The sequence below is a fragment of the Cheilinus undulatus genome, linkage group 23 (assembly GCF_018320785.1).
Source record: "Cheilinus undulatus linkage group 23, ASM1832078v1, whole genome shotgun sequence".
NCBI classification, from domain to species: domain Eukaryota; kingdom Metazoa; phylum Chordata; class Actinopteri; order Labriformes; family Labridae; genus Cheilinus; species Cheilinus undulatus.
The window spans coordinates 4773557-4799975 of NC_054887.1; the positions used below are offsets into that span (position 1 = coordinate 4773557).

Consider the following 26419-nt stretch of genomic DNA (forward strand, 5'->3'; position numbering starts at 1 on the left):
AAAAAACGAACACTAAAACTAAGGAAAGGCAAGCTGTAAATTCAGAATGAGGAAAACGCTGGAGGTGTATGAATAGAATATAAAAATTGAAGGAAATATAACAGAATAAAAAGATGCTTGAATAAGAATGAAAACACTTAAAAGTAACTCAGTAAAATATACTAAAATAAGGCACCAAAGGAGAACGTATCAGGGGTGAAAAGTAAGTAATTACATTTACTTGAATTACTGTAACTGAGTTGTTTTCTCCGGTACTTGTACTTTTTAAAGTACATTTTGAAATCAGTACTTTTACTTCTACTTAAGTAAGTTTTAACTGTACTTTTACTAGAGTACAATACTCTTCTACTTTATCCACTTCTTTTGACCACAAAGTAGCATATTCTACATTTCAAAACAGCCGTTTTCCATCATGCCCTTGGGCAAAGTGATTAGATGTCTTTTGATGTTGAGTATTGATCCCTATGGGGGTTCCTTTGGTCTTGTTTCTGGTGAATTGTTTTTGCAAAACACATTCGCACCTTGAGTGAAGTTATCAACTGAGTTAGGGGTCCCACCTGTTATTTAAGGTGCTTCTAAAGGATATGGTGTATATTCTTCTTTAGTACCCATTGCCTTTCTATAAGCTTTCTTCTTGTCAGAGAGGACCCATCTTGCCACAGATTTTCAACAGTTACTGCAGCTCTGTTATAATGTAAATTATTTAACTCTCTCATAGATGTAGTTTAAATATATGTAGTGTGGACAAATGTATACCATTCATTTTGCTTGCCATTTAACTTTATTATAGAAGTGGGACTTCACCTAGGCATTTCTATTCTCCTGAGAATAAAAATATATTCTCCTATTGTTATGGACAGTAAAAGAAAAGATCAGTTTTTACTGTACAGCTCCTCAGTAGCTCCTCAGCACTTAAAGTAAACTTTAAAATAAATACATTTTAATTTTTTTTGAGTAGATTTTAAACCAGTACTTGTACTTTAACTTCAGTAAATTCTAACAAGGCTAACTGAACTTTGAATTGAGTACAATAGTCATGTTCTTTTTCCACCTTTGGAACTTGTATAATACAATATAATAAAATAAGAGGTTACACTATTCAAAGATAACTGACATTAGTTTAGAATAAGATAAAAACCTACATACCTTAAAACATATTAAGACAAAAACAATTTAGACAAAAAAGTTAGGTCTTCCAGATGTTGCCATTTTATTTTTATAAGTTTGATAACCAGTTCAATCTGAATGTATAATTTGAAGTTTAAAACTTAGCACCACCATACCTACATTACTTTTAGAATAACAAAGAGTTTATTTCCTTAATTATAAAATGTTTTCCTCCAGGTGAATTCAACAAAACAGCCGCTAGAGCACCTCTTCAATATGGCGACCCGTGTGACGCACTATGGTGACGCACCTCTAAAGCGAACAGCAGCGTCGCTGGCCGGAAGAGAGTGCAAGAGCTTCCGGTTAAAATACGAAATATGCAGCGCCGCGGTAATCATTCACTCTAGCGTGGTATGAAATATCCCTTTTTCCCTTTTTATAGTCCTCATATTTTGTTTTCGCGCTTTGCTGTAAGGTATTGTTTAAAAGAGTGTCTAAACCAGGGCATGAAATTACCACTAAAAGCCAACATTTACTGTATTGTTTATGTGAAAGCTAGTTAACTTTAGCTAACCGTTAGCAGGTCTGCTAACTGTGCCGTGCTATTAGCCGTCAATCTTCTGCACTTCTCAATCCTCCCAGTTATTTTTAAATGAACGACCAATTGATATAGATATTCTGTAACTCACTGTGCGTGTTAACCATGCCGCTTAGTTTGTTTTAATTTTTAATTGAATCAGTAAACAGCGTGTCTGCATTGCTTTTATGTTTCCCACCACCCTGATGACAGCCTGGACCGTCTGAAACATGTTGACCCCGCCGAAGGAGGGGATGCCCAGCATGATTGACAGGGCGCTGAGGATGAGGAGGGAGGAACAGGCTCGACAGATTGTCCTAGCCTGGGCTGTACTCAACATGTCTCTAGCAGGCATGATTTATACTGAAATGTAAGTAGTTTAAGCTCTATAAAGTTTCTGTCTCATAAAATAGGCTCTTGTTTACAGCCATTCCATCTGGTATCTGTCTTTTGACTTTCTATTAGGTCAGGAAAGCTGCTGAGCCGATACTACAACATCACCTACTGGCCTATCTGGTACATCGGTGAGGTCTCATTTTCCCTAACAAATAAAACGAGGATGTTAAGAGACTGTATGCTCAGTTTGTCCCATTCTTTTCCACAGAATTGGTGCTAGCCTCCCTCTTTAGCCTCAATGCTCTTTTTGACTTCTGGAAATATTTCAAGTACACGATGGCTCCCTCCACCATCGCTGTATCCCCTGAGCAGCACCGCCTCCTGGGTCTCAGAAACACGAGTATTCATGCCTCTCCACCCCAAAAGCCAGAAAAAAAGGAGACTCCAGCTCCGGCCCAGTCTTCTCCACTGCAGGGCCAAAGTGTGCTGAGTTTCAGCCCCTCACGACCTGCTACAACCAGCCCCAAGTTCTCTCCTAGTTGTGTACCAGGATACAGCCCTCCTCTCAGCAACCCATCCACTCCGAACAGTGCAGGGGGACCTTTTTCCCCATCAGTGGCTTTTGGCAAGGTATATCCATCTCTTTACTGATATTTCTCTGAATTGGGACCAAAAGGTGACAAATACAACAAAACACTGGGCTTCAATGTCACATACATGATTTTGGATTCTTGTGTATTGACTTCACTGCACTCTCTCCCTCTCAGGTGTTGAACTACAGTCCATCCCCTGGCTCCCCTCCTTATCCTAGCAGCATTGGACCAGCAGAGGGATCCAGCTTGAGAGCTCGGTATCGTACGTCCCCCTCTGTTTTTAACTCTCCTGGCAGCAAGGAGGACTACATGGAAGATCTGAAAAGTTTGGAGAGGTTTCTCCGTACAGAGGAGGAAAAGAGCCACCGGAGCCAGCTGGGTAAATATGAGTGGCTCGGATATATACTTGCAGGCAGGTGTTGACCAGGTGTAAAGACACCCTAGTAACGAGAAACTGTTTCTTGTTTTAGGGAGTCCTGAGTCCGTGTCTCCGAACCACAGCCCAACATTTTGGAACTACAATCGCTCGGTGGGAGATTATGCTCAGAGCCTGAGGAAGTTCCTGTACCAGCCAGCATGTCGCTTTCAGGCCCCGTCTGCACACAAGGATGAGACGGACCTCGGCTCCAAACAGGCTGCAGAGGAGGTCTGTAAATCTGATTTAAATCTCACTGCACCACAATTTGGTAATAATGTGCAATTGCAATTATACTGGACAATATTGGGATCTGCATTTACAAAATAATACACCAGTTCTTCCCAAAGTGTCGGCCCCGAAGATACTCTAGGTTGGTGGCAAGGGGCAATTTACAATAAACCATAAAATACATTCATGTCATAAAATACTTGATTTGATGTTTATATTTTCAATGAATCAGAAATAATTCAAAACGGCCAGAACATTAACTTACATACCACCTTTTTAAATGTATTTTGTCTGATGTAGGTGTCACAGTTTAACTGGTATTGGATAAACTGCTGACACTCCATCAGACATGGTCCAATACCGCTTTCTCTTTGATTGGAGACTTATCAGTGCCTCTGGGGACATAACATTAATAGGAAAGATTTGTAGAGTCAGAAAGTAAATTTTAGGAGAAGAATATTAAAAAAGAAAATGTAAGTGACTACGAGGTTGCCTGATCAAAACTAAGTAAATGGTGGTGGCTTATTTATTTCACTTTGTGATACACAAATACCTTCCTACCAACCTTAATGTCTCTGAAAAGTAACCGTTCACTTTGGAAATTCTTATATTTTGGTAGTATGAGGGCTTTGGTTTTCCCTAGAAACATTTCAGGTTTCCAAATTGGCCATGCATACTTAAGTTTGGGAAAGGATGCAATCCATAAAAGGTATGAATCTTGCTTGGTTATCAAGGAAAATGCAGAGAATAATGGTAGTTTAGCAATAGGGCTGAATGATTTTGGAGAATAATCTAATTGTGATTTTTTTTCTGCAATATTGCAATTGTGATTTGATATGCAATTATTCCATAACTGTCTTTTAATCTGAAACAAGGGCTGAACAATTCTTTAAAAGTGTCTGTTTCAGATGATTTTGAACCATTTTGCAAATTGGATATTGATTGTTGCATTAAAGGGTTATTTTCATTCTTATATTTAATAAGAAAAAAAAGTACTAAAATGAAGAAGGTAGGATATTTTTGTAGACTATTCTAAAGAACATGGCACCTGAATGATTGCATAGTAGGTCATGCATATCATCTCTGCTCAAAAAACAAGTTTAAAACTGATATTTTGACACAGATGTCAGACAAAGTAAATATTGCACCATATTGTGATTTAATCTAATTTTTGATCAATTGCCCAGCCCTCTTCCAATTGAGTATTTCTCAGCTCAAAATATAAATAGCATTAAAAATACAGAAACTGAAGTTCTTACAGTACTGCCCTCACAATAACTAAATATTCCCTGGAAAATAAATGCTTTTCCTTTTTTTGAAAATTATGGTACTTTTATAAAGTGCAATTGTGGTTCCATTATAAGACCGTTCTGCAGGACTTTTTATAAACCTTACAAGTACAAAATGCAAAAATAATTGCAGTCTTTTATGCGGTTATGTAATTGCACAGTCTTACATTGCAATTGCAGTTAGATTTCTTGTGCAGCACTACTTAAAACAGCAATAACTGAGTAGGCCAGCCACGCAGTAGACGATTTTTTAATCTGAAACGATTTTAAAAACGTGGGAGACCACAGTCATGAGGACAAATTCAAACAATGTTTTATCTTTAAGCGTCTGAACACACACACTAAACGCCTCAGCCAGACCGTCAGATCACTGGAGACCACACACCTGCCGACCTGCCAGCGACCCCACGTGATCACTTGACTTTAGAAACAAAAGAAACACGGATGTCTGTTGATACCCTCTTGCTGTCCCTCCATGTATTACAGGTGCAGCAAAAAATCATAAATCAAGTAAAAGACTCTGGATTAGACCCTGGCTGGAATGAAGCTACAGTTGTGTTTATGGTTGTGAGCGGTGAAATTATGTATGATCGGGCTGGTGACCCTACCCTCTCTGCTTGCTCTCGTTGGTTGTTGTGGTTACTCTGTCAGATCCACAACGACGTGATTTAGAGCAGTCAAAGAATTGTGTTAACACCACACACATGCAGATTATTTAGACAAATAGTAGCTTGCAAAGGACGCCATTCAGGATACGCCCCCACAATGGTCAGGGAAGGCAAAACTGGCCTCATATCAGGCGTAAAATCCTGTAGTGTGTGGCTGGCCTTAGTTGTTACTCCCTTAGAGAGTCACAGTGGAATCCCTTTAGTTTATGACTGTAACCTTTTTCCCTTTCTGTTTCTTAGGTGTGGGCTAGAATCACAACCAGCCGTCCCGTAGTGGACCGTATTGACAGCTGGACAGCCAAGCTGAGAAATGTGAGCATTCACACATGCTAACTACGAACTAAAGAGAGTATCTGTAAATACGTTTTAAAAAGGAATTCATTCCTCAGACTCTACCTCATATTAATGGGCAATTAAATACAACAAAAACAAATCTTTTGTATATTTTGCAGTGGATCAGTGACACCATCTTGGACCCCCTGGTGAAGGAATTAGACTCTGTCAACAGCCATCTGAGGAGGATGGGCTGTCCTGAGCTCCAGATCGGAGGTAGACCATCAACAGGGAACATGAAGCATTGAAAATGGGCTAGCTTTGCAGACAGAAAACATCGAATGTACAGTTATAATTTTCAAGTGTTTTAGTTCTTTAAGCTTGAATTCCATTAAAATTTGAAATGTAAAAACATTTTTCAAAAGAGAGAAAAAGTCACACTGTTTTAGACAGTTTTATGGGTTTCGAAAGTTCTTTCAGAATTTAATCTAGTTTAAGAAATGTACATTAAGCTGAAATGCAAACCTTAGAGCAATCTTAACTTTGATTTCTTGTAATTTCCTGAATCTCTCTCTTTTCTCCACCAGAGGCCAGCATAAGCAGCCTGAAACAGGCAGCAGTAATGAAAGCGTCCTCCATCCCCACTATGAACTCTATTGTTCAGTACTTGGACGTCACTCCCAACCAGGAATATCTCGTTGACAGAATAAAAGGTTGGTTCAGTGTTACAGCATCTGTCATTGGCTGCAGGCCTTATGTTATTTTAAATGTGAGCTAAAACAAAAAAAGTCAATCATAATGTCTGATGTGTGATTTTTTTATTCTCCTGTCAGAGCTGGCCCACAGCGGCTGCATGAGCTCCTTCCGCTGGAATGGTGGCGGTGATGTGAAGAACAGGAAGTGGGACACAGACCTCCCCACTGACTGTGCAGTGAGTTTTACACACACACAAATACACACAAAAAGCTTGCTTAGCTACAGAACAGAACAGTCGCTGAACAGGTGCCAATCCAGGTTTGGTCTGTAATCTTGTTTTGGTTGCAACAAGCGATTTTGTTAATTATCACCTAATCTACTGATACTTTCTTGATTAATCCCTTTATCCTTCAGTCTGCAAGTGTCAGCAAATTAGAAATATACAGATATCACAGGTTTCCAGAGGCTTAAATGACGCCCTCAGATATGTCTAGTTCTGTCTGACCTATGGTTCAAGACAACAAGAAATTCTGTTTACTGTAAGAGGAGAGAAAAAGACAAGAAATGCAACTCGCGCTGATAGAGAAGTACTTTAAAATGAGTAAAACAGTGAATCCGTTACTAAATCTGTTGCAGATTCTGGTCAAATAAACTGAGTGTCAAGTTCACTAAATATTCCCTGTGGGTCAAGTTTGATGTGTGCATGCTGAGAAAATGGGCTGTTGTCAGAACACAGCGAGGGATTTTTGCAAACAAAGTGGCTTGAACTGAACTTGGATGGAAAACTACCCAGGCCAATCAGCTGGTGCTTGCATTTCGGGAAGCATTCCTAATTCTTCTAGATATTCTTGTGTTTGCTGCCTGATTAAAGCTACCCGGAGCAGGTTAACTCTCTTATACCATGAAATAAGATACAGAAATGCTAGCTAGGTTTTAAACTTTTAGTCTCCTTATTGTACAATGTATGAAGCAACAGCATCTGTAGCAGAGTAGCCGATCAGAAAAGCGTAAAAACTCAGTCTGGAAGGCTCTCCTTCTGAACTCTTACTCTGGGGGTTGTTGCTGTTTGTCGGCCCAAGAAGAGATTACTTGAAATTGTGATGTCCTAGATATGTGCCTCGTGGAATCCCCAACATACCTGCAGGGAGTGAAAGCAAATGCATAAGAATCAGGACACAGATGCAGCCAGGCCTGTCAGGGTGGGAGGAGCAGGCATGGAAACTTGTTTCACTTCTCAAACACATGCAGATGAGTCAGTTGAAAGCCTTACAGCGCACATGTGAAATTTAAAAGTCTTTTTAAGTCTTAAGCCTCCAGTAGCTTGTTGCACCAGCTAGGTGGGTTTAGTCTTAAGTTAAAGGTGTAAGGTCCATACTAAACTCTGTGTTTAAACTTATTTGGTTGTCATTGTTTGGTTGCATCACAGAGACATAAGGCTAATTTTAACTTCTAGAGCTTTACGTCCAAACTGACAAAAATATTGTTGCAGATAAGACGGCTTCACTTAATTCAACCAATCAATGCAAAGCATTTTTTAACCCAGTGTTTATTATAGTGCTGCCTCCTGAGGCTACTTGGCTCTAAACTGGCAAAAATAACTTAAAACAGCACCAAAAGGTTCTGAAAAGTATGACCAGGCTTTTTTTTGATGATTATTAAAGCTTACAGCCTAAACCTAGAGCCAGTACAGAATAACAACAGTGACTTCAAGTGGTGAAATCGCTAATAACTGAGATAATTTAGCAGTGGTTTGCGGAAATTATCTCTGCTGTTGAAAACAACAGTGTTATTGATCATGGAGAACACAGCTGACACCAAATTGCCGGTAAAATCCTCAGCTCCTCATCATCCCACCTATCAAACTATCAGCATGACAACCATTTTTAACAGAGGACTTTACAGTCTTTTAGTAGGATGTAGATGAACATTTAAGTTATGTGTGATCACCAGTCTTACGCTTGTCCTTAATATTTATCTCTCCCCCCAGATCCTCATGCATGTGTTCTGTACGTACCTGGACTCAAGACTGCCCCCTCACCCAAAGTACCCAGATGGGAAGACTTTCACTTCACAGCACTTCAGCCACACACCTGACAAACCTGGTGAGTGTGCACAAACTGGCTCTGGCCCTATTTGCACGGGACTTGAGTTACCTAGGGACCTCTGGTGATTTGTAATAATTGTGCAGGACGTCTGTGTTTTTAATCCTGTGTGAATCGACCGTGTCTGTAATTTGCAGAGTAAAAATTCCAGGGTAAATTACCTTATTTTAGGGCACAGAGACCCACAGGTAAAACTAATCTCTGTAATTAAGGGTGGTAATTTCATAACAGTCTGTTTGGCTTTTTCTGATTGAAAAAATAATAGGGGCAGAGTAGGAGATTGTTAAAGTTTTGACATGTAAAGGTAATAAATAGTGCTTCTCTTTCACTAAATTTAGGATAATGTAGGTTACATTGTGTGGTTATGTTAAAAAACGGCTTTATTTTCCTTAACTTATTATTTTAACTGTTGTCCAAATTATGTGTGTGCACCGCTGCTCTACCTACCACTCATCTAATCCTGTGTACTTAAATTTAGATATAATTACTTTAGGATTAATGGCGTTCAAAGATGATCTGTGTGTGCAGTGTTCTGTCTTGCAGTCTGGAGCTTATGACACCCTTTCTACTACAGTGCTTGCACCGTGGCTAAGTAAATTTTTGCTGACACATGTATCTGAATGAACAAAGCATATCTACACAAACAGGAAGTCAGAAGTAGGACAACATTTGCAACCCTGTCAGTTTTAAAACAGACAAAATTGACAGACCGAGCAATTGGTGCCGGGCAATGAATCAAGTTTTAATACCAATTACAGTTTTGGCTTCCCACGATCAGGAAAACAAGATAATTGTGATAAAACAATTGCTGTGCCACATGCCATGTTGCACTTGTTTTGTCCATAGGTACATAGTGCAAATAAAGTTTGAAAATACAAAATGATATGCTGTTTGTATTTTTGTCTTTTATTCCCCGTGATTGTGGGAACCTGTGAATCCAGCTTTTCTAGGTTACGCGGCGCCATGCTTCAGACATGGTTCCAGTGGGGTAGGGTGCATGCCTTTGCACAGAGAAAACCATGGTGTAGATGGAATACAAAGTACATGGATGCTGTGGGGTCTGCAGATCATCTCTCTATTGCTACTTTAAACTTTATTTTGCTTCAGATCTTGATTCCCTCTCTGTGATTGCTGTTATAGATGTAACCAAGGAGAACCTGTTCTGCATTCACCAAAGCAGCACCACCCCACCTCACTACCAGCTCATCTACCAGGGGCATATCTACAGCCTCCCAAAGGTAATGAAGAAAAAAAAAAAAAAAGCTTTCAGCCTCTGACGGGACATTCTGTGCTCTTTTTGACTGAACCATTTGGGCCCGGTTACAAAGTAACAGGACCAATCAGCGACGAGGGGCAGTACTTTTGGGTGCAGCAGAGTTGTGACGTAAGCAAGCAGCAACAAAAAACCGGTGCAATTATGGTGGAAGACATTAGCGTGGATGCTGCTAAAACACCAGTGTTATCAGAACTTGAGGACATTTGTTAAAAGAAGAACAAAGAACAGCAGTGAGTTGTTTTCTTTTTCAAAAACAACAAAAGTCGTGTACTGATATGTCTATAGTTGCAGTTTGTTTCTTGGTAGCTGTGCACGCGCACCTCGGTAGCGTCTGTGTCATGTGTTTTGTTGCTCTGATTAGCCCGTAAAGATGTGACAGACAGAACATTCATCCAGTCACCCTTCGAGTTTTTTCAAAGGCTCTACCCTTACCCAAATGCTGTATATCATAGGTTTGTGTCAGGTTAGGATATTCCACAGTCAGCTGTAAGGGATATAAGGAAGTGGAAGCGTTCAGGAACAACAGCAATGCAGCCATGAAGCAGAAGACCACATAAAATCACAGAGCTCGTTCAACACCTGCTAAGGTGCATAAAAGTTGCCAACGCTCTGCTGATTCCATAGCTAAAGAGTTCTGAACTTCTGCTGGCATCAGTGCGAGCGCTAAAACTGTGCAGCTGGAGCTTCATGGGCTGAGCAGCTGCACGTAAGCCTCACATCACCAAGTCCAATGCCAAGCGTCGGATGGAGTGGCAGAGCTCACTGACTCCAGACTGTGGAGCAGTGGAAATGTGTTCCATGGAGAGATGAATCAAGCTTCTCTGTTTAGCAGTCAGATGGGTGAGTCTGGGTTTGGTGGATGCAGGGCGAACATTACCTGCCTCACTGTGCAATTTGGTGGAGGAGGATAATGGCATGGGGCTGTTTTTCAGGGTTTGGGCTAGGCGCCTTATCTCCAGTGAAGGCCAATCTTAATGCCAAGACATTTTGGACAATGCTAAGCTTCCAACCTGGTGGTGACAGTTTGAGGAAGACCCAGTTCTGTTCCTGTGCTCCAGTGCATGAAGCAAGGACTATAAAGACATGGTTTGTTGAGTTTGGGGTGGAAGAACTTGACTGGCCACACAGAGCCCTGACCTCAACCGCATCGAGCACCTCTGGGATGAACTGTAGAGATCGTGAGCCAGGCCTTCTCGTCCAACATCAGTGCCTGACCTCATAAATGCTCTACAGAATGAATGGGCACATATTCCCACAGAAACACTCCAAAATCTTGTGGAAAGCCTTCCAAGAAGTACATTTATCAGAATACAAAGTCAGTACAGTCTCTGTTGGTGTAATGGTCAGACAGCCAAATATTTTTGTCCATTAAGTGAATAAATATGGAAAAAATGTTGTAGTATTTTTTAGTTAACATAGATGTTTCAGCACAAAAAAATCTAGACATTGTGGCTTTAATAGCACTGTTAATAAAACATACAAGCCTACCAGAAAGCCTTTTTCTGGTAGATTTTCCCGTATTTTTTTTATAAATAGGTTTTGCTTTTAAAGCCTTGATCCCATCTTAGGTTTCAGCACTTCTCCTGATAATGATTTCCTTATAGAATTTGAGAAAATTACCATTCTCTCAGAGAATAGCCTCTTTTTTACAAAGCATAAATAGCTTATCAAGTCCTGTTTCTGTATAATAGAAAGCCCCCTTATGCCTCTCATATCCAAGAGAAAAGCTGGTAAACAGAGGGCTGGCAGCCATCTCATGCATAAGTGGGTTCAGGATGTCTTTTCTGTTATACTCAGTAGTGCCATTACATGAACCATCTTGATTTCTCTTACAGGGACGGAACAACCTGTTCCATACAATCCTCATGTTCCTGTTTGTCATTAAAACTAAAGAGTCAGGGATGCTGGGGTGAGTACATCTAATGTTAATCCTTTTAAAAGACCTGCTATCACAAATAATCTTTGCCACAAGTATGTTCCATATCAGGATGTAATGAAATATTAATTCATCTTCAGCCAAAGGGTCACACAACTAAAGTGCATATTGCTTTTTGACTCAAAGTAATGGCTTTGACCTTGAAGGAAAATTAAATTGCTTTCCTGCTTTCTCCAGGAGAGTAAATCTTGGACTCTCAGGGGTGAACATCCTGTGGATATTTGAAGACTGATGCGTCATCTTTGGCTTGAAACAAACATCCCCAAAAGATTCTTTCCCCATGCACTGGTTGGATATTGTTTCAACTTAAGGGCTGCTCTGTCAGTGGCAGGTTGGAAAAAGAGCACTTCGCTTTGAAAGACAAGACTTTTGGACATTTTTGCAACTCTAGTGTACAAATTGGTAAAGATCTGTATTGTCACTAGTGTTTGATCAATGCATTTGTGTACAACACAGTGTGTTTGATGCAGTGCAGAGCTATATTTTTTAACAGTGTTTGGTGTTCCTGTTTTGTATTTTGAGAATGTACCAGCATGGCAGCCTTGTACAGAAAATACCTCAGAAGTGTCTCATGGTCAGGGCTCAGACCCTTTTAGCATGAATGCAGAAACATTATGTTTGGACTTTTGTTCCTTTAACCTCAACGAACTTTTAACACTGGTATGCTGTTTTCCCCGTGGTTGAATTATTGTTTGCTACAGTATGGATGCTGTTCACATTAGGGATGCACAATACTGGATTTTTGCATTTATTTGATATGCCATTACATAGAAATCAATTTTTGCTGTTGCCTATATTTAAATGTAAACCAGACCTAAAAGTTCAGTGAACAAATTGAAACATTTCACTCCTTTAAGTATACTTAAAGTTTAAGGAATAATGAAAAAGACTTCATCTGACGTAGGTCAGTTGGTCCAGCTTCCAACTAACTTATGTGTTTGCACAGCCATTATTTATGGCTGATTTACAGCAGATTTTTTAGCTAAACTATCTGTTGTACATAGTCACTGAAATTTTCATATCCGCTGATATCATGCTGATAATATTGTGCATCCCTAGTTCCCATGCTTGGAGTAGTTACAGAATTTGGAAAACTCAAAAAAGAAAGGCAAAATATCAAGTGCTCCTCAGTTGCAAAGCTTTTTATAGGACTAGGCTGCAATGCGGCTCAATAAATTGATACTTTTGAGACATGATGGAAAAATAATAGGCCTTAAAATCACCAAAGTAATTTATTTTGAGCAGAGTTTGTTTGGACAAGCGTTGATAATGCTGTTGATCCTACTGTCTCATGGCGGCCATTCATTACATGCCCCGTTTGGTTTGTTTTCCTTTCTTTTTTTGGGATCGGGGTTTAGTAATAGCATTTTCTACCACTTAAATAAAACTGAAATATGAACTTCACTGCACCTATGGTCCCTCTGTGTTTTTTTTTTAACTTTTGCATGCATCCACTTGGTGGCATTGTGGTTCATTTTTGTTGGCTATGACCTGCTTCTGGTCACATCTCATGACATACTGCATATCCACCACATGAGCTCTGTAATGTGATGCAGTGTCTTGTACAGCAACGACAATTCCATGACTTTAGGCTGACTCACAGTCTCATGTATCAATAATTTCCACTCTTCCAAATAGTCTCTAAATGACTTATGCAGAAGTGTGACCTCTATGAAGGAATGTTGCAAGAGATTATCATCCTGATGATGATTTCGCCTGTTAGAGGGAGAATTAATCTTTTCAAACAATCACTCTTTAATTCTAGAGAACAGGGAATTTAAAACGTGATTGGGGACGTAATCCTGGCAGAAATCGCGTTTGTTTTGTAGTTCAGTGGCGCCCTCTTTCGTTAAAAACACATTTTCCCACAATTCATCTCTCTGAGTAGCTTTTGCAGCTGGGTTGTATAGTTTAGCACTTTATTAGGTTCGCAACTAGCTTGATAACATTTATCAGACATCGTTTTATCGTTTTTGAACATGCTCGCCGTCGTTTGGGAACATGTGATTTCGTACGCTTTAAACTGTATACAGACGCGTCCTCTTGAATGAAAGGCTGAGATTCGCAGCGGAACTACATATCCCAGCATGCACTGGGCCAACGTCGCTCGTCCGCTCACATCCGCTTGACTCGCTATTTGTGTTGGAAAAAGGACTTTGTGAAACTGCAGCGATGTCAGTCCAGGTTGTGGCAGCGAAAATGGCAGAGGTCGAACTCAAAGACGTTCCCACCGGCAAAGACTTGCCGGTTGATTCTCCTTTGACACCGACCTCAGAGGGCAAGAACATCGCCAGAAACGAGCCGCACGAGGCCGGTTCCTCCGCGGCTGCTTCCCCTACGGCGGAGTCCTCCGCGAAAGCCGGGGAAGATTTGCTCACCCCGAACCCCGCGAAGATGCCGCAGGCGTCGGCAATGAAGCGGTCGGACCCGCAACAGAACGGCGGAGAGGCTTTTGTCAACCGTGACGGTACCGTCGCCGAAGCGCCACGGATGAAAAAGGTGAGTGAGACAACGTTTTATCCACCATAGCCTCGATGTTATTGGACCTCCACTAAGCACCTCACCGCAATGTAAGCTCGCACACGGAAAGCTGGCATTGTGTGGCGATGCTAACAGGCTAGCTGATCCCAAAGCTGATTCAGCTTTCAGTTAACACTTTAAATTACGGTCTTTGGAGCTAATAACACTTTAAAGGGTATAATAAAGACTAAACACTGTTTGAGGAGCGGTTTCATTGAAGCTGACACCACCAAGTGTTCTGTAGATGAACTCTTAAGAGCTTGAAGCTTGGTGAAACTACAACTCCTGTTAAGTTTTGTCATAGGAAAGCAATGGCAAAACTTGCTGTTCTCTTTTAAAGCACACCTTACACGTGTTATTTTGATTTATGTCTTTTCTATAAAAGTTAGCAGGCGCAGCAGGGCTACACGACTGAATATTAAACGTGTTGTTTGTAAAATAAGCTTTTATTAAACCTACTGACAGGGCTTAACTTGCTGTCTTGGCACATTTGCCTTAATAATTAGCATTTTTGCCTCGTCAACAGTCGTGAAAATTGACAGCTTACACGCTTAAAGTCTTAAGACACGTGGTGCTCTCCTGCAGCAGACTACTGCCAAATTATATATCAGGTTGTTTACTGTAGGAGCTTAGCCACCTTAGGTGGTAAACTGCTTGGAAATGGCTTTAATATGATGCAGTGGAGGAGGATAAATGCTTTTGTTAGGGATGTCCCGATCAGCATTTTTGACCTCCAGTCCGATTTTTTAGTCATGATCTACCCAGTCAGAGTCCTGATCCCATACTCATATTTGCCAAGATTAGAGTTTAAATGGCCTTTGTTTACAAAAATAACTAAACAGATGTCACAGCCTTCCTCCATTTAACTCAGTTAACATTGTTGTAAAACTTTTAAAATCAAATCTCTGCTCAGACTGCTTTCTCTCGCTTATTTGTTAAAAATTCAGCCAGTCTTTCTTTGTTTAGCCCCTATTTATAACTGAAGTAATCTCAAGACACTTTCCAAAGAGGGCTGGTCCAGACTATGCTCTTTGTTGTGGCCTATATTAATAAAGCGGTGTTAATCATTGATATTATTATAAAGACTTTACTCTAATATAATAAAGACCAGCCTTAATCACCATGAGCACAGCACTTGGAGTATTTTTCCCCTTTACAGTTGCGACATAAACCCTCCCTATTATAGGGCACGACTGTCAAGCAGACCAACCTCATGTTGACAACCTAGGAGTGGGTAAAAGCAGGAGGAGGAGAGGGACAAGAGAAACAACAAAACACCAACTGGAAGACAAATTTGTGGCAGGCATGGCCATAAACTTACCTCCCATTTTGGTAGGAAATTGCTTATTGATGATGGTAGCTATATGCGAAGAATTGGCAGCAACAGCTATGAGTGATAGAAAACAACTTTCCTCTTAAAGTTCAGAGCGTGTCGCTTCAGTGTCACAGTGTTCTGTTTGTTTCGGAGATGTCAGATCAAATTGGTAGCATTTAATGCAGTCCTGCTCCTACTCTCTTGTCAAACGGTCATGTTACATGTGCTGCAAGTGGCCATTGGACTGTTTATCCCCCATAATGCTGACATTTTAGCCATGGGGTTGCTCGCTTCTGCTGCTCTGTTGTCTTACTTGCACATTTACTCTATGACAGCTGACATAAGTGATCAGCTCAAACGCAGATTAACTAAAAAATGCTTTTATCTGCTCTGATTTGATGCATGCAGTCAGGATCGGGACATCCCTAGTTATTGTATCGGCTCCTCAAGTTTAATGCATTTCCATGGCAGTGATAATTATCAGTGCCTCTTACTTGGCATGTTAGTGTATCCAAAATGTTCACTAATTGCATCTGCAAAGCTAAATCTGGTCTGACTGTTTTAGTGCGACTCAAGGTGTGTGATTTAACTCAGACATAACAGAAGTCAGTAATCCGTGACCCCAGGGCACTCCTGTCACCTAGTTTTCACAAGCCTGATTTAGCCTTTATAACACCTACGCTTTAGCAAGGGAGTTCCTGCTCTTGTGGCTTAAATCGGAGGTCAAGACTGACTTAGTGTGCCTTTCTCTTAGAGAGCGAGAATCTAGGAAACGCTTGGCTGTAGTTGAGCTTCTCTTTGTGTCTTTTAAAGTCTCCATGAAGACAGGCAGTGGGGAATCTTGAGGGCAAAGTTCAGAAGAAAACAGCTTTTTGATAAGAAGTCCTCAGACAAAAGTAACATGTTTGTTCTTCTGTTCAGAGCTAGAATTTGATAGGGACACATAGCCGGAGTTCATTTTCAGACTTTTGTAACAGTGGCAGTCATGTTAAGGAATTGATTTTATTTATAATAAAACCCTCTGGTTCACTGACATCCTGTAGGCATGTGTTTTCAACCAAGCTCAGTGCTAAACATGTTGGTTTTGTAACTGGATTAATTCAGTGTTTGTAAGTTTCGGCTTCTTGCTGTGAAATTAAAGCAAAGCACTTGTTTAGTGTGTTTTCGCAACCAACCATTCAGATGGAAAACCAAAAGATTTGCTGATGTTAGAGCGAAACCAAGAGACAGAACGAGTTGGATGAGATACCCTCATCACCCACGCCCTCTTCCACAACCCAGTCCTGTAATACAACCCCTAAGGAAACCCAAACAGAAGACTCGTGCAGGGAAGAGTTGGATAATACAGAGTAAGAATGGCTTATGCACCAACAGCAGCTCGGACCAGATGGCTTTTTCTACCTCACTCTGTCATAGAAAGCAGGCATGTGGAAGGACAGGACCCACTGGCTGAACCGTATTTGGGGGGGCGCCAAAAAGCTAAGACGCTGGAGAGTATGCGCCACATCTGGTTAATTGAGGAGACCAAATTTGCATACAGAACAATGGTAAAGAAAGTCAATAAGACAGTTTGAAATGTAAAATTTTGTCTAAATATATTCAAAGCAGAGCCTTGGTAGTGGGACCAAACTGTAAGTACCATAAAAGTTGTTTTATAATAGAAGTTTATAGTTCTATCAGGCAAGCCAATATCTAGAAGTTAAAATAATGTTGGAGCAAAACTTATTGCTGTTGTTTTAGAGGCTGCAGGCTCTTAATATTGTGAGTGGATCTGTTTATAGTAGACAACTGTGCAAACTCAGAATAGTTATTATATGATGGCAGCACTCATTGGAGTAGAATCATTAATGAGAGGGACATGGAGGATCATCAGTTCCACAAAAGTTTAATACAATTTACCTTAAAGGGATGTGATGTTTATATAAGGACGACTTCTGCTATTTATTTTTCTTTAATTTTGGTGCTGCTGTGAGTTGGGGATGAAGCCAAAAAGAATAAATAAACTAATCCATCATTTTAAGTTGATTACATAATTACAGGAATATTCTTGTCACTACATTTGTGTGCTCAACCCTTGCATTGAACATCCACTGGGACAGAAGGTTGCCTCCAGCCTATTTATAGATCACACGGCATAGTGGGTCCTATAGCACACTGCATTATAGATATATGACCACAGCCTTGCCCCTGTGCATCTGCTGAATTCTGCTTGCCTTGTGCAGTAAAGGGTAAGTGAAGCAATGAAGCTGACACGGTGATGCAGGCGGGCTGCAGTGTTGACTGAGAGAGTGACTGGATGACTGACTGGCTTTTAATCCTTTATCATGTTGTCACATGAGGGGATTAAAAAGGCCAGCTCTCTGTCGTAGGTGGGTCCAGATGTAAGCTTTTTTTTTTTTTTTTTCTTTACCCAGTGATGAGTTTCATTGTTGTACGGTGCTTGTCACGAATAGCTCCAGTTTCCAGGAAGTCTAGGATGATGCTTACAGTTTGAAAGGGAAAGTAGGAAATACAGTAGCTCAGCAAGTAATGGGACTAGCTCCTGGCTGTTGCTATTAGCTAGGGCTACAGTGAGAAGGGGGCTGCATGATGATAGATAGCATTCCCATTCAGTTTCAATTCAGGGATGTGCACCTATGATGGCACATATTATTTGAGCTTTTGGTGCAGCTACCAAAAAGCTACCAAGTCTTTGTTACAGATTCTTTACAGGTGATGCCATGTTGCAGCAGCAAACTGTCCTTGGCGGACAAGTCTGGATTTCTGCATAGAGAAACTCTACCAAAAAGCCATGTTTGGAGCTATTTAGGAATATGCTAAGTGTTGAAAGTACAAAAATTCTTAATTCTTAAGTTACTTAAGGCAAAAAAATAAAAGTCTAAAAACCCACGGAGAAATGGCAGCAGGCAGGACTTAATAAAAGCCTCTGTCTAAATCCTGGACGAGCAGTGTCACACATTTGTCTTTGCTAACATTAGCAAAGATGCGTTTTGCCTGGAAGTGGTGCTTCAGACTCGTTGAGCTTCGGTGTAAAGACAGTTCATCGCCGCAGTATGTACACACAACTTTTGTTTCATCCAGACTTCCATTAGGCAGCTTTTTAAATCTAAATTTGCTGTGAAGCAGACCTGCTGTCGTTGACCATTCGAGGTTCTGCGTCGAGGGTACGTGTCACTCTGCAATTCACCGCCATGCCGCTAGGGGGATGTGGCTGTGTGTTTGTTTGGAGTTAGAGCTCATCGATATCAACGAACAAATTCTTTTGTTGAAAATGTTGAAGTCCTGGCGACAGGGAAGATGTTTGCGGAGGTGGTCTGTACGACCACTAAAGGAGTCGACTGTTGGCAACTGCCGGAAATGACATTTTGAGCAGACCAATCACTTGCGGTTCGCGTCGCCGCGACACATAGTTAGGATTTTTTGGAGGTGCGCGTCAGGCTATGGCGTAGGGGTCCACGTTGACGCATTGGACTACGGCATCGACGCGACGCAGAAGTATAAATCAGGCTTCACTAATCACTGCTGGCTTTGTTTGACCCGCCTTTAACCTTTCACCCTCGAGACATAAACATCTGTGCAGAAGGACTACTGTAGGAAGTTGTGGTCAAACTTAGTCTTATGATTAAATCGCGTTATTATTTTTTTTTAATGCGTTAAGCTTTCCAGATTAATCAAGAGCGTTAACGCGTTATTATTAGCGGCCTAGTATGCACCTAGTTTTGTCCTTTTCATTCTAGTTGAAATGCTTTACATGTGCAACCAATCTTTCATGAAGTCACGTCTGACCCTCATATTCCACATACTCTGTCTGCACAGTGATCCACACATGAAGTGTACTCTGGAGCAAATCCCTCCCTCTCTAGTCAGTCTATTAAGTTCCGCTGCAGAAACTCGACATATGAGGTTTAATTTTTGCAAGGTCTGCATCCAAACTGAATCAACAATTTTATGGGTAGACTGACCAAACGTAAGAGTTTTCCCATTTTAACTGCTATCTTACCTAATGTACTGTTCTACTTAGACCTCAGACAATAATTGGAAGTTCCCAGCACAGATTTTTTGTAAGCCTGAACTGATCTGTCTGAAGACTCCACAGCACAGTTGGTTCGTGAGGTCATCCCTCTCTGATCTAATGTTATGTCATCCAGTAAGCTGGAGTTCTTGGTAACGCTCACTGCTAAACAGGCTTAAACCGACCCGCGGCTGCTCTACTTGGGACGAGAACTCTTCATGGAATACCAGGATATGGATCCAGAAAGACATCCAGGGTTTAAATTTAATTCGTCGTCCTTGCATCAACTCTCTCTCCTCTAATTTGGTGGCCTATTCGGTGCCTTTTTTAGAATCTCTCTGTGTAGTAAATCTGGCATTGCCTTTTTAACCACATAGCTGTTTTATTTAAGCAGTCTAGTTTAGTTGTCACAGCATAGTTGTTTCAGTGTGCTTTAAAAAAGGGGAAGGTAAGCACTAATTGATCCTCTTGGATCTGAGTGTGAAGGATTAGTGAAGTTTTAAGCAAAGAGAAAGCCCAAGAGTGTAATTTGTTCCTTCATTACTACTCTGCTACTCATGACTACACACGGTTAAAAAACAAATGTTAAGTACTCATTGCTCTGTGGGTTGCTGTCATCTTCATGCAGCATCTTCATCAGGCTGTGCCGACTCCGAGCTACAAAGGGGATCATGTCACTCTCCCTCCCGTATCCCCTCTCTTTAGTGAGTCAGCTCTGAGACTGAGCTGCTCTCTGTGTGCACACAGTGGTGATCTGATGCATTTCTGCAGGGGATCCTGCTTTCTAATTTGCAGACAGATGTCTTCGTAGCTTAATTTTGCTTTTGTTTTTAACAAATGTATTTTGAGATTACTTAAGTTATGCCTGTAAATCGCCTGAATAAAGCCAACCCTTATCTTAGATGTGCTTTTACCCGTGCCGCTTGCTTTTAGAGCGTGCAGGCTATCTGACATTTTAGCTCACAAGGTCGTGTTTGTGAGAGGCTGACATAGGTTGACATATGTTGCATTTTTGCAAAGGTCTGTTTCCCCTTTCCACACTTTGACAACAGTGTCTTTTTTTGAGACAGTTTTAAAGATTTTAAATGTCATCGTGATGTGTTTGAAAGGCCGATGTAGCAAATCATTTGGGGTACACCTCCACTGCCCACTTAAACATTCCTTTGCTGTGAGTTGACCGGGAGAATGTGGAACCATGGTGTGAAATCTAAGGAACAGTAAGGGACTGTTGTATCTGCTCTCCTCCTCCTACCCTGTTATTGACCCTCTCCATCCATGAATGTCAAGATTAACAGGATAAATGGACTTGCAATGGTATGTGCAGCCTGTTAAATTGAATTCCTCACTCTTAACTTGTAGAGTTCTCATGGGAGTTTGCTGGAAACATTTCACCTGCCACGTATCCGTTTACCTTGAGTGAACTGATGGAAGGTTTTTCTCCATCATTACCTTAAATTGCTAAAATTGATATTTTGCATTGGGAAAGTAGCAACAAAAGAAAAGAACTATGGCTAGACCTTAGCATCAGAAAATTATACCCTGAAAATAAACGGTCTTTCTTTTGCCATTGTTGTATATGAGATGATATCAGTCATCCTGCTCCTTCTTGGTGTATGAAAAAGTAATGATGAACAATAAGTATTTTTTTTTAACTGATAATGGATAATTTTCTACTCCTGATGGCTAAGAACTGATATATTTTTTAATTGTTGATTTTAAAAGATGTTTATTTTCACATCTGGGGGTTAGAGGGGTTGATATATAGTGAGCAGAGATATTTATTACCCATCAGTGACTGACATTACTTGTGTTGACATCAAAAACAAAGAACTGTTCTGACTTTTCAACTGTTAATTATTCTTTTTTTTTGCTTTGTATGTACATTTGTGCTTCAAACAAAGAAAGTTATAAACTAAGAAATAGGGCTGAACGATTTGGAAAAATAATCTGATTGCGATTTTTTTTACCTAATACTGCAATTGCCATTTAATGCAATTATTTCTTTTAGTTCTTATGTTCTTCATCTCATGTAATTTCCAAGAAAAACAATGATTCAATCTATACTAACCAACACAATATTAGATTAATCTAGGGCTGAAGATTTTTGAAAAAAATAACTTACTGTGATGATTTTGATTCATTTTGAAAATCGAATATGAACTGTTGTATTAAAGGGGATGACAGTTCCAATATAATTCTAAAATTTAATGAGAAAACATATAAAAATGAAGAAAATATGATTTTTTTGTACACTATTCTCAAAATATGCCACAAGAATGATTGCATATGTAACATGCATAACATCTCTGCTGCAAAAAAAAAGTTTTAAACTGGTAATTTGACACAGATTTCAGATTAAAGAAATATTGCACCTTCAGCAATTTGAAAATTGCAGCAGGCCGTATTGCGAGTTAATCTAATTTGCGATTAATTGCCCAGCCCTACTAAGAAACCACATACTTTGGTTTTAAAGTGTTTCTTTTTCACTTTTGTTGTAATATTTGTTGTGACACATCGTCTAATCTGACATTTCAATCAACTGAACAATAATTCAGCTGATGTATGTCAAATCATGCATGTTTCCCAATTTAAGAAAACCGTTAATACAAAAAAGTAGAATGTTGAATATTATGGAGCTAAAGTCCGGTGCAGCAGAGGCTTCTCCTCCAACGGCAGACCAAGAACCGTGAAGCCATGTACGGTTCCAGATTGTGTAGTCTCGTGAAGGAGTCAACAATGGCTTTATTGTCAGTGGATTTTATCGGTTTTATCAGAATTATAAACAACTATAATATATTTACAATATCAGCTGATTTATCAGTGCAGATAATTTTAATGCGTCCCTAAAAAGAGCTGTATTGTTCTCAACAGAGAGCTCCGTGAGTGCAGCAATAAAAATGTTACAGATGTCAAAGCTGACCTCCAGAAATGATGATTTGCATTGGGTTTTGCAAAAAAGAAAAATAAAACTACAAGTGCAAAAAAAAAAAAAAAACATAACCCACAAAGTTATTCCAGACTTAGTAGGATGGAAATCTGGTGTTGGAACGTCCAAGTTTGAAAAAGTCGTTAAGAGAAAAGTTCACATTGCTCTGCCCTATTAGAAATTCCACCCCTGGGGAGCAGATGGTCTAGCGGTTAGGTCGTGCCCCATGTATGCGGTTGGCTTCTTTCCTGCTTGTCTCACCCCCACACTCTCATCCCTGTTTCTGACTGTCCTCCTCTCTATGATAAAGGCATAAAAAAACCTAAAATGTATATCTTTAAAAAAAAAAATCCACTCCTGAAATACACACTGTAACTCATCTTAAACAGCATATTTAGAAAGAACAACGCAAAACTTCTTTGTGTGGCCCAAGGGAGCAGAATCCACATGAAACTTTATAAAGATTATTTTTAAGGCATTTTGCCTATATTTGTTAGGACAGGAAATATGCAGAGAGAGAATTGGGTGAAGATAAGCGCAAAACATGCACAGAGACCAGGAATTGATCCTGCAGCCAGTGCGTTCTGGTCTGTAGCCTCTGCATATGGATGCCTGTTCTACCTGCTGAACTACAAACATCTAGAAATGTTTGTAGTTCCTTTTTTCCTTCTAGATACAGATTCCAGTACCAAGTTGTTGGGTACCGATCCAATACAGATGTAGAGACTCTGGACTGACTTTTCAGACTAGCAAATTATGTTAGACCTATATTTGACTCAGGCATGGCTAAACAAATAGAATCGTAATGTACAGCATCTCTGTGACCTTAAGGTTGTTTTTCTGCTGATTATTGAGTTTTACTGCTATATATTAAAGTAACAGTAATACAGGCAGCTGCATCACAGGCTTTCTATCTCTCTCCATTATGCTCTATTCAGGCAGCATCACATGATTACAGAACAGCCTGCTATTGGCTGACAGACCCTCGCAAAGAGTAAACAATATGACAGCATTCAAGCTAGAGATAATAAATCATCATAATTGGATTAAAATGGATAAAAAGATGTTCGGTATCAGGCTTGCTGGTGTGAATTTAATCATCAAAGTCCCAAAAAGTCACACGAGTTCCAGGCTCGCTGAAAATGCTGCTGCAAAGGATTCAAAGGCATCAAGAGTGTCAGTGGGGAAGCACAACGGCTAACTTCAAGAGGCAAAACAAGTAAGAGGCAGCGATTTATGGTTCAAATGTTATTGAACTTTTGATAAACCTTGTCACTTCTGGCCGTGTATGACAGCGCCAGTCAGGAAGGCATCTTAACAATCACATTCAGAGAAAACTGTCACACAGCCTCCATTCTTTGCTGCTGCAGTGGGTCTTTGGTTGCTGCTCTAAAAACTGTAGCTTGTGCATGCAGAGTTTCCTGGCAGCAGAGAAGAATTGGTTTCTGGTTCATAGCGCTAACAGTTAGCATGGCTAAATGAAGCAAATATAAAGTTAAACCAAACAGCATTGGATGGGTGCATAAACCGATACCAATACCTGCATTTTAAGCAGTATCAGAAATCAAAACAACTCAACCAGCATCCATGTTTTTTCCTTCTTTTTACATGTTGCTGGAGTTAAAATGCATGTCTGGTTTTAATGGAGTTGCTGTTCTGTCAGTAAAATGGATATGGTTTCAGGAAAGAAGTAACAGGAGTTTGACCTGAAGCATTGTCACTGTGGGACTGTGAAGAACAAGAGCAAGAGGAAGGATGAAGGTTTGCCTAGACCAGGAGCTTTCAGAGTAGCAAAAATGGGCATAAAAAGTGAAAAAGATGGGTAAGAAGTGAGAAAAAAAATGCGTAACAGGTGGCCAAAAAAGGCAAAAAAGATGAGTAAAAAAAACAGTAAAGAGTGGCAAAAATGGGCAAAAAGTAGGAATAAAGTGGTATTTGATGACAAAAGGATGCTTCAATGGATGAAAAATGGCAAAAAGGGCAAAAATTGGAAAAAGTGGTTTAAAGAAGTGGCAAAAATGGGCAAAAAGTAGGGAAAAGGTGGTATTTAATGACAGAAGGATGCTTAAATTGGTGAAAAAGGCAAGAAAAAAACAGTGAAAAAGGGCAAAAAATTGGGAAAAAAGTGGCAAAAATAGGCAAGAAGTAGGAAAAAGTGATATTTAGTGACAAGAGGATGCTTAAATGGATGAAAAGTGTGAAAAAATGGGCCCCCAGCAGAGGCCCACCTCAGACTTTGAAAACCGCTGGCCTAGACCATGTAGTGTTGGAGTCTTTGGTCTGATCAGATAGGCCTGGGTTGATAATAGTCTGAGAGCTGGGGCTAGTTCTGCTTGTTTAGGGCTGCTGTGAAAAGTTCTTGTTGGGGTGATTGGGATTTTGACATTTGTTTGACTGCATACCTTCAGTGTTAATCATTAATCACTGATTGAAGGTGACTGATGAGAATTTATCAATATGGTATACTTAAAAACAGCAGAGTGCGAAGTTGATGCTGGAGTGTTCAGATTTCTCACATAAAATTCAGGGTTTCTAAAGCACACAACTCTCCTGTGATACAATTTAGACCTCACACAGCATTAAAAGGCTTTAGGTGACCTTAAGAACTTGCTTCATGAAAGATAAAGCTGATTTAAAAACATTAGAATTAAAATTTCTGGATTGAAGGCTGGAGAGGTTATAAAGCATGTAAGGAGGAAGATTCATCCGTAGCTCAGGAAATGAATTTATTCAGCTGTGAACAAATTTATAAAGTCTCAAGAAAATGTATAGGATTCTGCAGGCAGATACCAATGCAAATTTTAGAAGGTAATAAAAATGTCCTGTTGATGATGTCAAGGTAAAATGATTGAGTTCTTTTTTTCTTAATCCAGGATCAATGTAGGTCTTCTCTACTGGAGTTGCACTCCTTACTTTCCCTGATGACAAATTTGGGGATTCTGATTTTCAGTGTCAGTTTCTATATAACTGTTTGTTGTTTTGTCGGTTCTACTATAGAGGTACCTAAATGTAAATATGCAAGCCAAAATGCACACACTGCCGCTGTGTCAGAGACAACCCTTGAAGTAAATAAAATAAAGATAGACACGAGCAGATCAGAGGCATTACTCTCCAGTGAACTGAATAAAAGACGATGTGCATATTTGTTTTTATTATTTTTGGCCCCTAATCCTGGTCAAACGTGCCATCAAAACTGTAAAGCAGCTGCCTGCAACTAGTAGCCACTTAAGCTTTTCTTAATGATTACTACCTTGCTTCCACAATGCTCTTTAATTCGGTGTAAACAACTGCTAACTGCTGCATCGATAGCATCTTGCAGGAGCAGCTTTGTTTTGTGCTAATGTGATCTAGAAAATGGGGATAAAGTTGTCCAGAGGCTGTGTCAGGTCACATCCAATCAGAGAGCTGAGTGACGATGTAGCACAAGAATGTGGATGTTAATCTGCAAAGACGATCAAAGACCAGTGGATAAGTATACTTGAAGAACAATCTCATACTCAACACTTGCATTCAGAGGGAAGCATCTACACAGACCCCCACTCACTCTTTTGTTTTTATTGTGTTGTTTTCCAGCAGCTCTCTGGCTTTGTCACAGTCTCATCGTGCTCATGTGCGAAGCATGCTCCGTCTGCCTGCCCGCAGCGTAAATCTCTGCACCTCGCAGAGCCATCACGCCCCCCTAACCATCTTCCTCCTCGCCACAGAGGCCGACTTAGGACATAGACTGTTAGTACTTTACACCAGTTTGAGTTTCTCTCACCCCCCAGGCTGCCGGAGACTTATCTCTTCATCACTGTCCAGATGGGATTTTCTAGCAGCTATGATTGGATTGAATCATAATTTTCTCTCAATATCACAGTCCTTATAAAATATTTTTGGGCATCAAGTATTTATTGCAGTCACTTTGACAGCCTCAAAACATTTCAACAACTTTCAGACATTGAGTTGTGATATCAGTATGCCTGCAGGCATTAAAGCATGCAAATGCACCCTTGTAGGAATGCCACAGATTTTCAATGAGGATTGCTACAACAAAACTAAGCTGTGTCCAGCTAGTAGCAATGAGTGAACCACTTTGGTAGTTACTTCTAATATACTGTGTCTGAGTGTGCATAACCACAAATAGATGAAATGCTAAGTTGTGTCT

The 26419-nt window shown here is 40.2% G+C and overlaps 2 protein-coding genes across 2 annotated transcripts in view; both read left to right on the forward strand.

The window, feature by feature from the left end:
- Positions 1-1456: 1456 nt before the first annotated feature.
- On the forward strand, positions 1457-12908 carry tmem209 (transmembrane protein 209). The gene is made up of 14 exons (XM_041781249.1): positions 1457-1518; positions 1898-2054; positions 2150-2208; positions 2289-2650; positions 2788-2992; positions 3084-3259; positions 5457-5528; positions 5669-5765; positions 6077-6202; positions 6323-6420; positions 8173-8287; positions 9428-9525; positions 11399-11472; positions 11677-12908. The coding sequence occupies exons 2-14, from the start codon at positions 1915-1917 to the stop codon at positions 11729-11731; spliced, it is 1677 nt and encodes a 558-aa protein (XP_041637183.1). The 5' UTR covers positions 1457-1518; positions 1898-1914; the 3' UTR covers positions 11732-12908.
- A 699-nt stretch (positions 12909-13607) lies between these two features.
- ahcyl2b (adenosylhomocysteinase like 2b) overlaps positions 13608-26419 on the forward strand; it is an 84315-nt gene continuing 71503 nt past the window's right edge. Inside the window, exon 1 of the mRNA XM_041780593.1 lies at positions 13608-13998. Within this exon, the coding sequence (XP_041636527.1) occupies positions 13672-13998 (327 nt within the window). The 5' untranslated portion in view covers positions 13608-13671. The remainder of the gene's footprint in view (positions 13999-26419) is intronic.

Coding starts and splice junctions, on each gene's coding strand:
- tmem209 (XM_041781249.1), top strand. CDS start 1,915: ATGTTGACCCCGCCGAAGGAGGGGATGCCCAGCATGATTGACAGGGCG. Junction 2,993..3,083: donor GAGCCACCGGAGCCAGCTGG/GTAAATATGAGT, acceptor TTCTTGTTTTAG/GGAGTCCTGAGTCCGTGTCT. Junction 8,288..9,427: donor CCACACACCTGACAAACCTG/GTGAGTGTGCAC, acceptor TTGCTGTTATAG/ATGTAACCAAGGAGAACCTG.